General features: G+C 53.6%; 1 protein-coding gene across 1 annotated transcript in view; it reads right to left on the bottom strand.

Annotated features, from left to right (window-relative positions):
• Positions 1 to 6,182, bottom strand: part of Slc29a3 (solute carrier family 29 member 3) — a 34,181-nt gene extending 27,999 nt beyond the window's left edge. The window contains exons 1-2 of the mRNA XM_077105409.1: positions 6,100 to 6,182; positions 2,718 to 3,010 (exon numbers count right to left, since the gene is read on the bottom strand). Of these exons, the coding sequence (XP_076961524.1) occupies positions 2,718 to 3,010; position 6,100 (294 nt within the window). The 5' untranslated portion in view covers positions 6,101 to 6,182. The remainder of the gene's footprint in view (positions 1 to 2,717; positions 3,011 to 6,099) is intronic.
• Between the last annotated feature and the right edge of the window lie 8,273 nt (positions 6,183 to 14,455).

Raw genomic sequence — 14,455 nt, 5'->3', positions numbered from 1 at the left:
CAGACTCCCCAAGCCACTGGGATTACAGGCATGCACCACCACACCCAACAACATGGTGCTTTCATACACCAGGAAAACAAGGTGTCACAGAGGCTGACTCAGACCCAGAGCCAACAACTAGCCAGGGCTTCTCAAAAGTCACTGCACGGGCCAGTCACCTTCCCAGGAGCTACAGGTGGCAAGTCTTGGTTCTTGGAACCCAGCTGATCCTGACTCTGGTCTCGGGTGGGGCTGGAGGCTGCACTACCCACAAGCCCCTAGGGCTGCTGGTCTCAGGACCACAGGAGGCTGTGCACCACTCACTCCCTGGCAGGGGCTCTTCAGCTGCACAAACAGGCTCAGACCCCAGGTGAATTCTTAGGTTAATAGAAGAGGCCCCCCGGGAAGTCAAAGCTATTGGTGGGTGGCAATCAGACAGGAGAGTAAACTAGAAAATACCAAAGTCTGCACCACGGCTGAGACTCACTCCAGCAGGATTCCTGGGCTGGGCTTGATGGGTATTTTGCAAAATGCTCCCTGGTGATCCAGGTGTGCAGCAGCTGGGCTCAGGCCTTGAAAGGCGGAAAGAGATGCCCTTCCCGTGTGTCCCGTTCATGCCCACACTGAGGAAGGTTCCAGGGGTTAGGTCAAGGATAAGAAGGTGCCTTCAGAGAAGCAGCGGTGAGCTACCTCCTGTGCCAGCCAAGGGGTAGGGCTGGCCCTGTGGCTGGCTCTGCTGGTGTTCCCTCCTGTCCCTGAGGGATGCCCCGGAGGAGAGGCACAGGGCTCGGACAACACCCCACCCCATGCCTTCAGAGCCCGCTTCGCTTCTCCACCCACGTGTTTTTGAACGAGCATCCTCTACCCTTGAAGTCCCACTTAGTCATCTTCCATCCACTGACCCCTCTCTCTGTTCCTGACTATAAATACACCTGTCCTTGTCAGAGTCGAGTCCCAGCTCTCTCCCTATTGCAAGAGTCTTAAACAAAGTTGGCCTTGCTGTTTTAGCAAGTGTCAGTCATTTTTTTCAACACTCCTCCCCTGCCGGTCTCTTCCCCAGAAAACCCACAGGCACAATGTGCAGCAGAGTTGGGAGGGAGGAGCTTAGCGCCACTGTCAATCAAACAATTCAGATTTCTCACCTTGAGCCCCCAGGCCTGGGCAGTGGTCTGAGCCACAGGGCCCCTGCCGCACACCCTGCACAGCCAGACCTGATGCCCTGTGGCTCCTCACATCCTTCCTCTTGGTCTGCCTTGGCCCAGCCGTTTCTTCCATCTGCAGTCTCCTCCCCCATTCTTCAAATCCACCCTGATCACAGAGATCTCTACCTTGTGCCCCAGACTCCTTGTCCCCAAGGGTTCCGATCTCCTGTGCTGTGGTGTAGACATAGCCCTCCTTGCCTTTATGCACACTGCATTGGCCAGAACTAGTCATGTGACCATGCCTGCTGCAATGGAATCTGGGAAATGTAGTTTTTTTGATGCTGTGATAGACCAAGGGCCTCAAGCACACTAGGCAGGTGCTCTACACTCAGCTGCACCCCGCCCACCCTGAAATGCAGTGTCCCCCAAGGCCACGGTGTTGAAATGTAATCCCCAGTGTGAGGCATCAAGAGGGTGGAAACTTAATATGATATTTAGAGGGGAGACCTCTGGGAGATGAGCAGAGCAAGATAAGCATTAGGTGGACCCCATTACCATCTCTTTTTAAAAAAGAGACCCGACTCACATGCGCTCAAGCTCCCTGTCGCTTGCTGTGTGGTGCTGTGCCCCACCTCTGCCAGCAAGAAAGCCACAGGAGAGGCAGCCTCTCTACTCTGGACCTCCAGAGACACCAGCCCAAATAAACCTCCTTTCTTCATAACCCACCCAGTCTGTGGTACTGTGTTATTGGCACAGAAAATGGGCTATGAGACTCTGTCTTTGCTAACTACCAACCTCCCATTTTAGTGGACACATGGTTTTCTGGGATAAACCTACATTTGAAGATATTTCACAGCTGGGAGTGTAGCTCAGTGGTAGAACCTGTGCTTAGCATGAGCCAAGACCCGAAGTTCAATTCCCAGCACCAGAAAGACCAAAGAAACAAAATTAAAACTACATTTCCCAGCTTCCACTGCAATTAGTGTGATCATGTGACTGAGTTCAGACCAATGCAGTGTAAACAGAAGCAATGTGTTATTTTCAGGAAGTGTTTTTACTAGCAGCATGCATTTCTTTCTTTCATCTTTTGCCTTCCTATTGATGTAATGACTGGAGCTCCATCAGCCGTCTTGGACCATGGAGTAACCTTGGACATGAGTGCTACACATGGTCAAACAACTGGGTTCCTGACACCACAGAACATCACACAAGCCTCAGGCTGCACCCCAACCCCTGACTTCAATATGTGAGAAAAACGACCTTCCATCTTGTTTGATCCACTTCTCTTTGGCGAGTCTCTATATCTTACAGCTGAACCTAATGCTATTGAATGCACACCTTCAGACTCCCAGAGCTTTGGATTGCTGGGTTACCAGGCTGCACTGGACAGAAGCATCACTGCCCGCTCCTGGCAAGCTAAATAGGAAGCAAACTGAACCCTGGAGCTGGGTCTTATCCACCTCCATCTTCCCGGCCACACGAAGTCTGACGCGCCTCGCAAACCAGGTCAGCGCTGAGTGGAGCTCTGTCCACGCGGTCCCCACACCCTCCTCCGCTCACCAGCATGGGCGGGCCTCCCTGGCATGGCGCCCTTACCATGATGTCGTTGTCCTCGGGGCTGTTCCCTGTGGCTGGGCTGGAGCAGTTGCGCAACTTGAAGGCCCAATACTCCTTGGCAGTGACAAAGAAGTTCCATGGCAGCAGACTGCCGATGCCCAGGCAGAAGAAGATAACGTAGGCGCCGTTAAAGCGGTCCTCGGGCCTCGGCAGCCCGGGGCCTGGGCAGTCCAGTCCGGGCAGCGCCTCTGGGTCAGCTCCGAGCGAGCCGCTCACAGGTGTGTAGGTGGAGTTGGAGCTGTGACACACGGCGTCCTCCGAGCCAAGGGCCACTGTCAGGCAGGGAAAGGCACAGGGTAGGTGAGTGGACGCTGAGGCCAGGCACAGGTGGGCTCGCCTTCCTACAAACCAATTATATCCCCCCAGGGCTCTCAGGCCAGCAGGGCTCGGTGGGAGAGCTTCATGTTAAAGGACCAGGAAGAAGAAAGTCAGACTAGGAGAAGGACAGGATGTCAGAACTCTAAATGACCTCAGAGGTCACCCTGACCACACAAGAGGATACCGGCAATAGGCAGGGCCAAACACTATGAGTAGGGCCCGTGACAAGCACGCTGGACGGGCAACCTGGGGTCATGGCAGCATCAAAATAGGAATCGGGGCCCTGGATGGACAAAGAATGTTCTCTCAACTCTTCAACTTTATGCCCAAACAGTAAGGAGCAGGAGAGTATGTGGGATACGCTATTTGTATAGAAAGGTGTGTGTAAAAAAATGCACACCTATGCATTTGTGCATGCGCAGGATGTCGCTGGAAGGACGCCAATGAAATCCCTGACAGTGGCTGTCTCTGAGGGAGACGGACAGGGAGGAGGGCTTCACTATTCATTTTTTTGTGTGTGTCTTCTGAATTTTAAACTATGTGGCTTCTTTAACTGTTTAAAAATAAATTTAAACTCTAGATAAAAATAAAGTCATCTGAGCCAGGTGTGGTGGCGCACGCCTGTAATCCCAGTGGCTCTGGAGGCTGAGGCAGGAGGAGCGTGAGTTCAAAGCCAGCCACGGCAACTTAGTGAGTCCCTAAGACACTTGGAGGGACCCTGTCTCTAAATAAAATATATAAAAGGGCTGGGGAGGTGGCTCAGTGGTCAGGTGCCCTGGGGTTCAATCCCTGGTACAAAATAAATTAGTTAATAAAGTTATCTGAATTAAATAATATATATGTTTTTAAAATCCATGCTGATCCAGAGACCTGTGTAACCCGATAGCCCACTCCTCATTTCATTTGTGGGGACAGAGGCCCAAAGCCCAGGTCACAGACTAGGTAAATGGCTGGGCAGAGGTTTCCAGCTCGTGCCTGGGGTCCCAGCTCTGTCAACACATCCCGCCAGGAGACGCCCACTCCCAAGCCATGGTAGCACCAAAGGCAGTGAAGGTTCTGGGCTGCTGACAACCGATGCCCGCAAGTCCTTGGGCACACTGCCAGCCTCTGAGCCTCGACGGCCCCACATGCAAAGCCAGGGAAGCCTTTTTTACAATGGCCATGAACTCGGACTGGCTGGCAACGGCCGGCGTGGGGAAGCAGCTACTGAACAGACGGCTGATCCTCCCTGGCATCCTGGGCTCGTCACCTGTCTGGCTGGCTGCAAGGTGGCATCCCACTTCCCTGCTCTAGCTGGCACCGAGGATGTGGTAGCAGCTTGAAAAATGGGAAATACATAACGCTGAGAATGGGACACTCAGTCTGGGGTCCCTCCCGCAGTAGCATCCTCTCCACCCTATAATCGAATACATACACGTGACGTGGCTGGCAGAGGAAGCTGGCCTGACCCGGGCGCACCCCAACACGACAGAGAGCCTTGTCTATACCATGGGATAACCTCATGGCAGCCCAAGGAATGAGGCAGGGCCGACATTTTTGCTCCTTCTACAGATGAAAAAATGGAAGCCTTGAAGGCTCTTGCTTTTTCCTACTTTCAACAGAAAAAATTCCCAGGAGCTAAATGAAGTCCCGTAACCACACACGCCAAGGTTCCGCCTAGCCCTTGAGCTTGACAACAGCCGGACATGTTAGGTCCTACTCATTTCACAGATGAGAGGTCTGAGGCTCAGAAAGTTTCAGTAACTTGCCCAAGGTCACACAGCTACCAGATGGCAATGGTGAAGTCACATGCCAAACAGCCTGGAGCCCATGCCAGACTCCTGGGCTTTCCTGGGAGGGGATGTGAACCTGTGTCTGCTGGTTCCAAGTCCAAACCCCCTTTCTGAAGGCCTTGCAGCCATAAAGCTCGGAGCAGAGGCAAAGGGAGTGAACAGCGTGGACACAGCATCAGTATCTGCTGAATGATGGGGCTGTGCACAACCAGGACAGTGCCCTCTACTGGGCAGAATGTACCCAGGCGCGGGGCGGCTGAAGGCTGCCCAAAGTAGGCCCAGGGCATCCAGTCAGCAAGTCTGTTTGAATCTCCCTTGGTTCAGCAAGCCGCTCCCAGCCAGGGTGTGCGTGTATGCACACATATGCTCACACTATCACACACTTGAAATTACTGCTAAAGAATGTGCAAAGTGGGCTGGGATGTGATAGAGCACTTGCCTAACATGTGCAAGGCCTGGGGTTCAATCCCCAGCAATGAAAAAAAAAGTGATTCTAATCCATAGAAGTCAACCAGATGTTCTATGCAGAGGGACAGCCTCAGGGGCCAAAGGCTAGGTCACTCAGGCCCTTCCCAGCTCATCATCTGTTGTCCAGGGCCATTCAGCCTTGACAGGGCCTCTGAAGGAGCCAGGAATTTTCCCGGGTCACGGGCCAGAGCACTGGAGTGCGCAGTCTTATTACCCTTTGTGAAAGCTAGGGCTGGCCTCTGGATTTAAAAAGAAAGAAGGCAAGGAAATGACCAAGCTTCCCCGGGTCAGGCACCGGCCCTGCTCCTCCCTGGGAGACTCTGGGTGAGGGGTAGCCCCGGCACTAAGCAGCAGGAACATGGGGGGTGGGTGTCCTGCAGTATCAGCTAGGTTCCCGACCCTGGCTAAGTCAGCCTTGCCGGTGGGACTCGATTTCCTCGCTGGGGAACAGGTCAGGGGGCTGGGCAGCTGGTTGGGAAGCACAGCCCTGCGGCCCTGGGCACCCAGCCCCAGGCAGGCCCCCAGTTTGGAGCCACGGAGCCAGACGCCTCTGGACCCTTGGGGTTGCCTGGCCCACCCTCCGGCCCCGCACCCGGCGGTGAGGCTCAGGCACAGGGCGGAGGAGAGCGAGAGTCTGGGGGGAGGAGGTGGAAAGCCCGAGAGGAGAGCGGGGCGCGGAGCCCGGGAGGGAGGCGGGCGCGGGAGTGAAGGCGAGAGAGCGCGAGCCCGGGCGATCCGATCGGGGGCTAGAGGGCTCGTCCCGGGCCAGGCCCAGTCGCCGCCCGGCCTCGGCCCGCACTTACTGTCGCCGCCGCCGCCGCCGCCTCCTGGCTGCACGGCCACCGAGACTCGGGCTCCGCGGGCCGCAGGCCGGGCTCCTCCTTCCGCCCCGCCCGCCCGCCCGCCGGCGCTTCCCGGTTCGCGGACTCGCTCTTCGGCTTTAGTCCCCGCCCTGCGCTCCGTGCGCACCGCCCTCCTCCGCGGCGCCGCGCGGGGGCCAGCGCGCGCCCACTTCGCAGGTGCAGAAAGTGAGGCGCCCGGAGGCCAAGCACTGGTCACGCCCGCGGAGCTGGCCTGCCGTCTCAGCCCTCCGCCACGAGGACCCGGAAGGGCTCACCTCGCCCCCAGACTCCAGCAAAGGACCCCATCCTTCCCTGATCCCCCCACCTTTGGGCAGGCCCCATCCCCAGGCTGAACGTGGCCTCCCTGGTTTTCAGCAGACCCAGAGCTTGAAGCGCTGCTGGTGGCAGTCAGCAAGTCCCACCCTCACACCCTGACCCCTGCCACTCCCTGTAACCCGGCGCCAGCGTGTGCGTCCCAAACTTACAGGCTGCACTAGTCAAATTGACCATTTTGAGGTCTTGGGAATTGCAACTCGGGAAACAGATTCAGACAGCTCTAGGCGACGTTCTAAAGAAGGCTGGGTAGGTGGGAGCTATCTAGAGCCACCAAGCCGGGCGTGGTGGCTCAGGCCTGTGATCCCAGCGGCTCAGGAGGCTGGGACAGGAGGATAGCGAGTTCAAATCAACTTCAGCAAAAAGCAAGGCCTTCAGCAACTCAGCGAGACCCTGTCTCTAAACAAAATAGGGGTGGGGATGTGGCTCAGGGGTCGAGTGTCCCAGAGTCCAATCTCTGGTACCAAAAATAAGCCAACAAGATTGGATTTTTAGGGGGGCGGGGGCTGCGCCCCTGGGAATTGAACCCAGGGGTGCTTAACCACTGAACCACACTCCCAGCCCTCTTGTATTTTTACAGGGTCTTTTTTTTTAAAGAGAGAGTGAGAGATGGAGGGAGAGAATTTTTTAATATTTATTTTTTAGTTTTCGGGGGACACAACATCTTTGTTTGTATGTGGTGCTGAGGATCGAACCCGGGCTGCTCGCATGGCAGGCGAGCGTGCTATGGCTAGAGCCACATCCCCAGCCCCTTGAGTCAGGGTCTTGCTGGGTTGCTTAGGGCTCTGCTAAATTACTGAAGCTGACTTTGAACTCAAGATCCTCCTGCCTCAGACTCGGGAAGGATTGTTTCTTAAAAAGCAGAAGAAATCCTTTTTGGGGCAACTGTGGTTGGAGTTGAGAACACGGGTTGTATAGGACAGAAGATAAAGAAAAGAAGGTGGAATGTCCACCAAACAAGAGTGGATGCCTCATGACGCATCTTGAACCTCTGGGCGCAGTGCACTTGAGTGGTGGTTCCAGAGGCCTGCAGTCAGGGTGGGGGTGATCAGAGTTCACCTTGGGGCAACAGCTGGAATCAAGCCTAAGCCTGCGGCCTAATGGCCTTGGGACTCCATCTTGAAAGGTTGTTTCAGTATTGCATTGAGACAGGACCAGGACGGGGGACAACACGGCAGTTAAAGTCTGGGGCCTTTATTCATAATCTGCAGCTCAAAGTCTTTCTCCCCTCTCACTCTTAGGAAGTACAGAATGTGCCTCTTCCTACTTTTTAATGGGTGGGAGCGGAGGGTGGGGGGGCACTTAACCACTGAGCCACATTCCCAGCCCTTTTTATTTTGAGACAGAAGCTCGCTAAATTGCTAAGGGTCATCTTGAACTTGTGATCCCTCCTGCCTCAGCGTCTCTGCCTCTCAGCGTCTCGGATTTTAACAGTGGTCCACTTTATACTTTGAATGTAGTGCTTGCTGCTCTGCCATTGCGATTTTATTTTTTATATATGTTTTTTAGTTGTTGATGGACTTTATTTTATTCATTTATTTATATGTGGTGCTGAGAATCCAACCCAGCGTTCCACTCATGGAAGGCAAGCGCTCTACCACTGAGCACAATTCCAGCCCACTGTGACTTCTAAAATGGGCGTGTTTCTTTCTCCTCCCCTCTCCCTGCTCCTCCCTAATCTCAGGGGAAACAGGATGACCTTTCTTCCCCATCCTAGGCGGAGTGATCTGTCTTTGACACACACCCACCGATAGGGAAAGAAGTCAGTCAGACTTGGGGAAGGCACCAGAAGATCTCCAAGGTGACTGTCACCCAGATTAACAAGTGGATCATGACTCTGAACAGAGAGCACTTGGAGTGTGGACTGTGAATCACTTGTAAAGCCCCCGTTCCCCCGGTAGGCAGAATCCCAGCCTTTGGGACAGGAGTCCCCTGAGCTCCTTTGCTAGCAAAGCAATAAAACTTTTCCCTTTTTTCTCAAAACGGTGTCCTCATTATTGGATTGGCACTGGGGACAAGGTAGCTGATGGACTCCAGGGCAGGGACCAGGGAGGTGGGGACCTGAGGAGGCTGTGCAGGCAGCCCCAGGGCTGACTGGGGACATGTACCGTGGACTGGGATTGTCCTGGGCAGGCCACATCGGCCCCTTCTGATAAATCCTGAGGAGTCCCGAAGAGGAGAGAAAATCATCTTCTCTTTACCCTTCATTGTTGTGAGTTGGTGAGGACCCCTGTGACAAAAGACAGAGTGACAAGAGAAAAGCAGACTGAAGTTTATGACAGGTACAGCTCGTGCAGACACGGGAGACACTCAGAGAAACGAATCAGTCTCACAAATATGGCTTTGAGGTTGGCTGAAGCCTAACCCTCAACAAGAAGGCGAAGGGTGGAGAAAGCCGGACGTGGCTCACTTGACTGGCAGGTGCCAGGCCTTTTCCCTCCCCATCAGGGAAAGGAAGAGGGGAGTGGGGGAGGCCCCTTAGGAGGGGCGGGGGAGCAAACAAAAGTTTTGTTGTGCAGATTCCAGGGGCTCTGAGGGTCTGGCACAGATACACTAGAGCAGAGAGGGAAGGAGAGTTCCTTTACAGACGTAAATTTCCCTTGCAAAAAACAGCTCCCTGTTCTCAAGCCTTTCCTGTATCTGTAGTTTCTCCAGATAACCAGCCCATGATGATGATCCGTGTGCCAAAGGGCACGTTGTGGTCTCCCTCAGTCCTGATTTGCAGTAGCTCCTCCAGTTCCCATCAGCGCCTGGAAATGGAGCGGCCACTCTCTTGTGCTGTGAAGGTCCCCTCTGCCTCGGGGTGGAGCTGGGGAATGTGGGACGGTGCCTCTGGGTAGTGTGGATCACCCCCTACATGCAAGCATAGTCAGGGTGCCAGGGGAATATTGTAAATGATGGATTGCTGGGCACCCACTAGCTGTCTTTATTGACTGATTGACCGATTGATTTTTAAATTTTTTTTTTTAAATTTGTAGGTGGACACAGTATCTTTATTCATTTACTGTTATATGGTGCTGAGGATTGAACCCAGGGCCCCATGCTTGTGGGGCAAGTGCTGTACCACTGAGCTATAGCCCCAGCCCAATTTACTGATTGATTGATTTAGGTACCAGGGATTGAACCCAAGGGTGCTTAACCACTGAGCCACATCCCCAGCCCTTTTTATTTCAAGTTGGGGGGTCTCATTAAGTTGCTTAGACCCTCACTAAGTTGCTGATACAGACTTTGAACTTGTGATGATCCTTCTGCCTCAGCCTCGCGAGCTGCAGGCATTGCCAGTCACCCCCCGCCTCCCATGACATCTTTATTCTATTGCACGTGTAAAGAAGAAAATGGAGGAGGGAGAAGGAGAACGAGAAAAGTAAGGGAAAAAGAAGAGAGGAAATGTCGGCACGCCCCAAGTCCTGTTCACCGCCCTGGTATTTTATAATTCCCAGCCTTTGATGAGCGTCCTGTCTCTCCTTGATTCAGGAATGCCCTGAATGGTTCTGAGTGCTGGACGGAAGCCGTCTTGCTAGTTCAACAGGACCTGCTCCTATCCCCAGGGAGCCAGTGACACCAGGGCCTGGCATGTGGGGCCCGTAGGGAAGTCCCCGACTTGGTAGACAGAACCAGGCTTTGTAACCAGATGGCCCTGGGCTTGGGTGTCACTTTGGTGTCCTCAGGAAGTCAAGCCTCAGTTTCCTCATCTAAAAAGGGTGGGATAATGTTGATCTAACAGCCTAGGAGGCACACAGCAGGTGCCCAATAAATATCACTGGTTGCCTTCAAGGGAGGCGAGCTTGAGGATGCTGCAGGGGCCATGACGTAACCAGCCAAATGATGTGATCGCCCCGATGGTCACACTGATACCCGGTATCCGAAGACAGATTAACAAGAGGAAAGTGTAGCAGATTCATTGGACTCAAGTTCTGTGGGACCCAGGATTCTTCAGGAAAGAAGACCCAGAGACCAGAGAAAACAGTCCATTGTCAGGCTTGGTTTCACGAAGCGGGGACGCTGTGTAGAAATACAGTCGATTGGACGAAAACCTAAAGGGCAAGCCAGCCCTGTCCACAAGAGGCCCCTTGGCCTCCGAGCCACCTCCCTTTGTCTGAGATGAGGGCCTTCAAGAGAGAAGGTGAGAGTGCTGTGTCCAGATTTAGGGCTGGCCTTGGGGAGAGGGGCTCTCGTTTCTGTGGCCCAGGGCCAGTGGGAAAGAGGAGGACAGAAGGTTCAGAGGGTCCTTGCTTCTGAACTGCTCTTAGGCCTTCCCACATCCCTTATTTTTAAATTTTTGGTACCAAGGATTAAACCCAGGGGCACTTAACCACTGAGTCACATCCCCAGCCCTTTTTATATTTTATTTAGAGACAGGGTCTCACTGCTTAGGCCTTCAATAAGTTGCTGAGGCTGGCTTTGAACTGGCGATCCTCCTGCCTCAGCCTCCCGAGCTGCTGATACCAACATCCTTCAGTTCAAAGTACTTAGCATGCCAACTACTCTAATATACTTGGGGCACAGCTTTGCCCCCGGAGGAACCATCTCACTGAGTCTCAGGACCCCATGAGTTGGGCACTATTGACTGTCCCCTATTCCTTATGAGAACACTGGGGTACAGAGAAGTTAGTGGCGTGCTCAGAGCCACCCAGCTGGTAAGTAGCACAACCAAGATTCAATGGATGCATTTCTGCCTCCAGAGCCCAACAGGGGCTCCTGGAGTGTTTTGGTCCCCTTCTTCCAAGCCCAGAGCCCTGCAAGCTCCCCTCTTCCCTACCTGGAGTCTGCTCTCCTGCAGGTGGTTTACTTGGCTCCAGGGCACAGGTGGTTCCAATCCCCTGAGCCTTCAGCCCCCACAAAGTCAGCTTAGGGAGCCATCATCCGGGAATCGGGGTTTGCAGGCTGATGCTGCCATCTTGTGGTGATATCCCATCACTGCAACAACCAGGCAGCGCTGATTCACTGGGGTCTTTCTTTCCAGGTTCCTGGGTCCCCACGCAGGACACAGGTCCTGGGAAGTAACATATCACCCATAACTGCTCACTCATAATTCCCACATCACCGATTCTAACTCAACCCCACGCTGACTCTAATCACCTCCTTTGCCACTTGCTGGTTCAGCAGCTCCTTTGGAAAGTTCTAGACTCCTGTGAACTCCAGCCCTTGGCCCTTCTGCCCCTCCATCCACCAGGCATCTCTTGCCTTCTGTCCCCAGCCAGCTCCCAGCGCCCAGTCGATCTCGTCAGTGAAGTCCTAGCAGTACCTAGTCTCCACCACCATGGCCTCCTGCCGGTTCCGTGGGCCCAGATGGACGGACACGCCCCGGACGGACACACCCTGGCCTCCCTGGAGTCACCAGCAGGCCAGTGGTTCTGCTGGAATTCACAGTTGCCAGGCAGAGACAGGCCTCCAGGATTCCCGGGAGCCCCCCTCAGCCCTCGTCCTGGCCCCTGCTCTCCATGAGAACCGGACACACCTTGGCCCTCTACTTGCTGACCCAGATGCTCTGGCTCCTGCGTCCTGCCTTACAGAGGAGACAGACGCCCCCAGTTCGCCATGTTCCTACTCCTCAGCCCCCAACTCTGCTCCACCCGCCCCGTCTCTCTCCTAAGTTACAGCGGGCAGTCGTGGGCTCCAGGTGCCTCCGCCTGCCCGGGCGCCTCCCAGCCCTCTGCCCTCTCCAGGCCGCACTCTACGGAATGCTTTCCACGTGTCTTTGTTTTCTTAGGTTGTGGTTGGGTTGTGGCTTTTGGTGGACGCCTAACCTGTATGTAGACCAGTGGGCAAATCCTCGGTGCCGAGTTTATGAATGATCACAAGGTGGAGTACCCACACACCAGCACCCAGACCAAGGCACCAAGTGCTCTGAGGCCCCAGCAGCTCCTCGATTCTGGTCACTGTGGCTCAAACCCAGGAGCCCTGAAGGCAGTGGTGGGTGTCCACCATTTATGATGCTGCAGCTGCTGTGGCCAGGGACGAGGTCTCGTCTCTGCCCTGGTGTCAGAGGCCTCATTCAGGAGACTCAAAGGCTGGGCACTGGGGCCACCTGAGCATGCTCACTTACATGTGTCTGGGTGACGCTGGCTGATGGCAGGAACCTCAACTGGGATTATTGGCCACAACATGCGGCTTCTTTATGTGACTGCTCAGGCCTCCTCCTATCATGAGTGTGTCACAAGAGAGTGAGGAGGACATCTGGGTGCCCCCACCCACCACAGTACTGGGGGTTGAACCCAGGGGCACTTTCCCGCTGAGCCACACTCCCAGCCTTATTTGTTTATTTATTTAGAGACAGGCCCTTGCTGAGTTGCTGAGGCTGGCCTTGAACTTGCTATCCTCCTGCCTCAGCCTCCTGAGCCACTGGGATCACAGGTGTGCGCCACGGCGCCTGGCAGAGATTCATACAGTGGTATGACCTGATCTCAGAAGTCACACAAGGTCTCTTCCGCTGTGCCCTGTGGGTCAAGGAGTCACAAAAGTCCTCCTGAGTTCCAAGGAGAGGAACAGACTTCCCCTCTTGATGAAAAAGTGTCAAGATGGGTGGGAAGAGGAGCATGTCGTGGGTGATATTGTTGCAATTGTACTGGAAAATGTAACCTGCCCTGACGGTCACATGACCTATTATTCCTTATTCTGCTGATGTCACATATTTATACATTTTCTCCTAGTGTTTATTTTTCTAATTGCAGTTTAGTTACACTAGCATTACTTTGGATAGTGTTACCTTGACGTATCTTTTTTAGGCCCTTTTAATTTTACCAGATGTCCTTGTATGTAAGCTGTGTTTCTTATAAGTGGCACTTTTTTTTTTTTAAAGTCCATTCTGACTTCTTTACCTTGTACTTGGAGTCTTTAGTCCATTTACGTTTAATATAATTATTGGTAGACAGATAAACATTGGAGTTTAACTCCCGTGTTTTTTTTTTTTTCTTATTAGCACAAATGGTCTAGGCTCCTCCCCCCTCCTCCCCTCCTCCTCCTCTTCCTCCTCCTCCTCCTTCTTCTTCCATGGGGGTTTGAGTAATCGAAAAAAATTACTCATTTTTCACATTTTCGTGTTTAATATTCAGTGGAGATTATGTTTATCCATACATGATATCTACTTGAGTTCAATATCAATGAGCAAGTTTCCCACTTTCCCAGGTAATGGGGGTGCCTTAGAACACTTTAATTCCACTTACTGCACCCTAACTTTTGTGTTGCTATCTCAAATAATTATTCAGCATTATTTAATACTCACAAGGCACTGCGTTTTCCCTTTCCACAGCCCCCATTAATTTCTGTGTACTCGAAGGTGCCTTCCCCTCCTCATTCCTTCCTGCACTCACTTCCTCTGGGAATCCTTTGTCTGAGGACTCCCGTGGTATTTCTTTTAATGTCAGCCTTTAAGAACAGACCATTCCAGTTTATTGATCTGGAAAGGCCCCTTGGAGGGCATTTTCATCAGGTCTAGCATTCTAGGTTGGTGGCTCTCTTTCTTTGGTACTTTAGAGGTGTCTTGTCCTCTGCACTTTGTGTCTTATTGTTACTCCTTTGTGGGCCAGAGGAGGGCGCCCTGGTGCTGGCCCTGCCATTCTCCCACCTCCCCAGAGAGAAAAATGCAGTTCAGCCACCAAGGTCAGAATCTGGAGCTCCAGAGGACCTGGTTGTAGCTGCGTTGACTTGAGGTGCCACCTGGTGGCTGCTTTCATATTGTCCCAGTGGAGCTTGGGCTAGCACAGCACGGAATGTGACCTGGCCTGGGGCCTAAGGGACAAGAGTGTGTTCCAGGAGGCGGGTGGCCGTCTCTCTTTCACCCAGAAGTTGACCATTTGTCTGGACCCTGGACGCCCTTTCTTAGCTCTTGGGTGGACTCTGGGTGCCGTGTGTCCAGTGTGGGAGGATTTGTGTCCCCGTGAGTGTTAGGGAGCTAGTGAGTCTGAATGAGCACAGGGAGAGGACAGTTTGGGTGATGGACGACCATGGGGGGCTTAACTGACAGGCAGGCCCCTGGGTGGGGCCT

This window comes from Callospermophilus lateralis, chromosome 15 (genome assembly GCF_048772815.1).
Source record: "Callospermophilus lateralis isolate mCalLat2 chromosome 15, mCalLat2.hap1, whole genome shotgun sequence".
Lineage (NCBI taxonomy): Eukaryota > Metazoa > Chordata > Mammalia > Rodentia > Sciuridae > Callospermophilus > Callospermophilus lateralis.
Note: the sequence above shows the minus strand (reverse complement) of the source record. Positions and strands in the feature narration are given on the sequence as shown.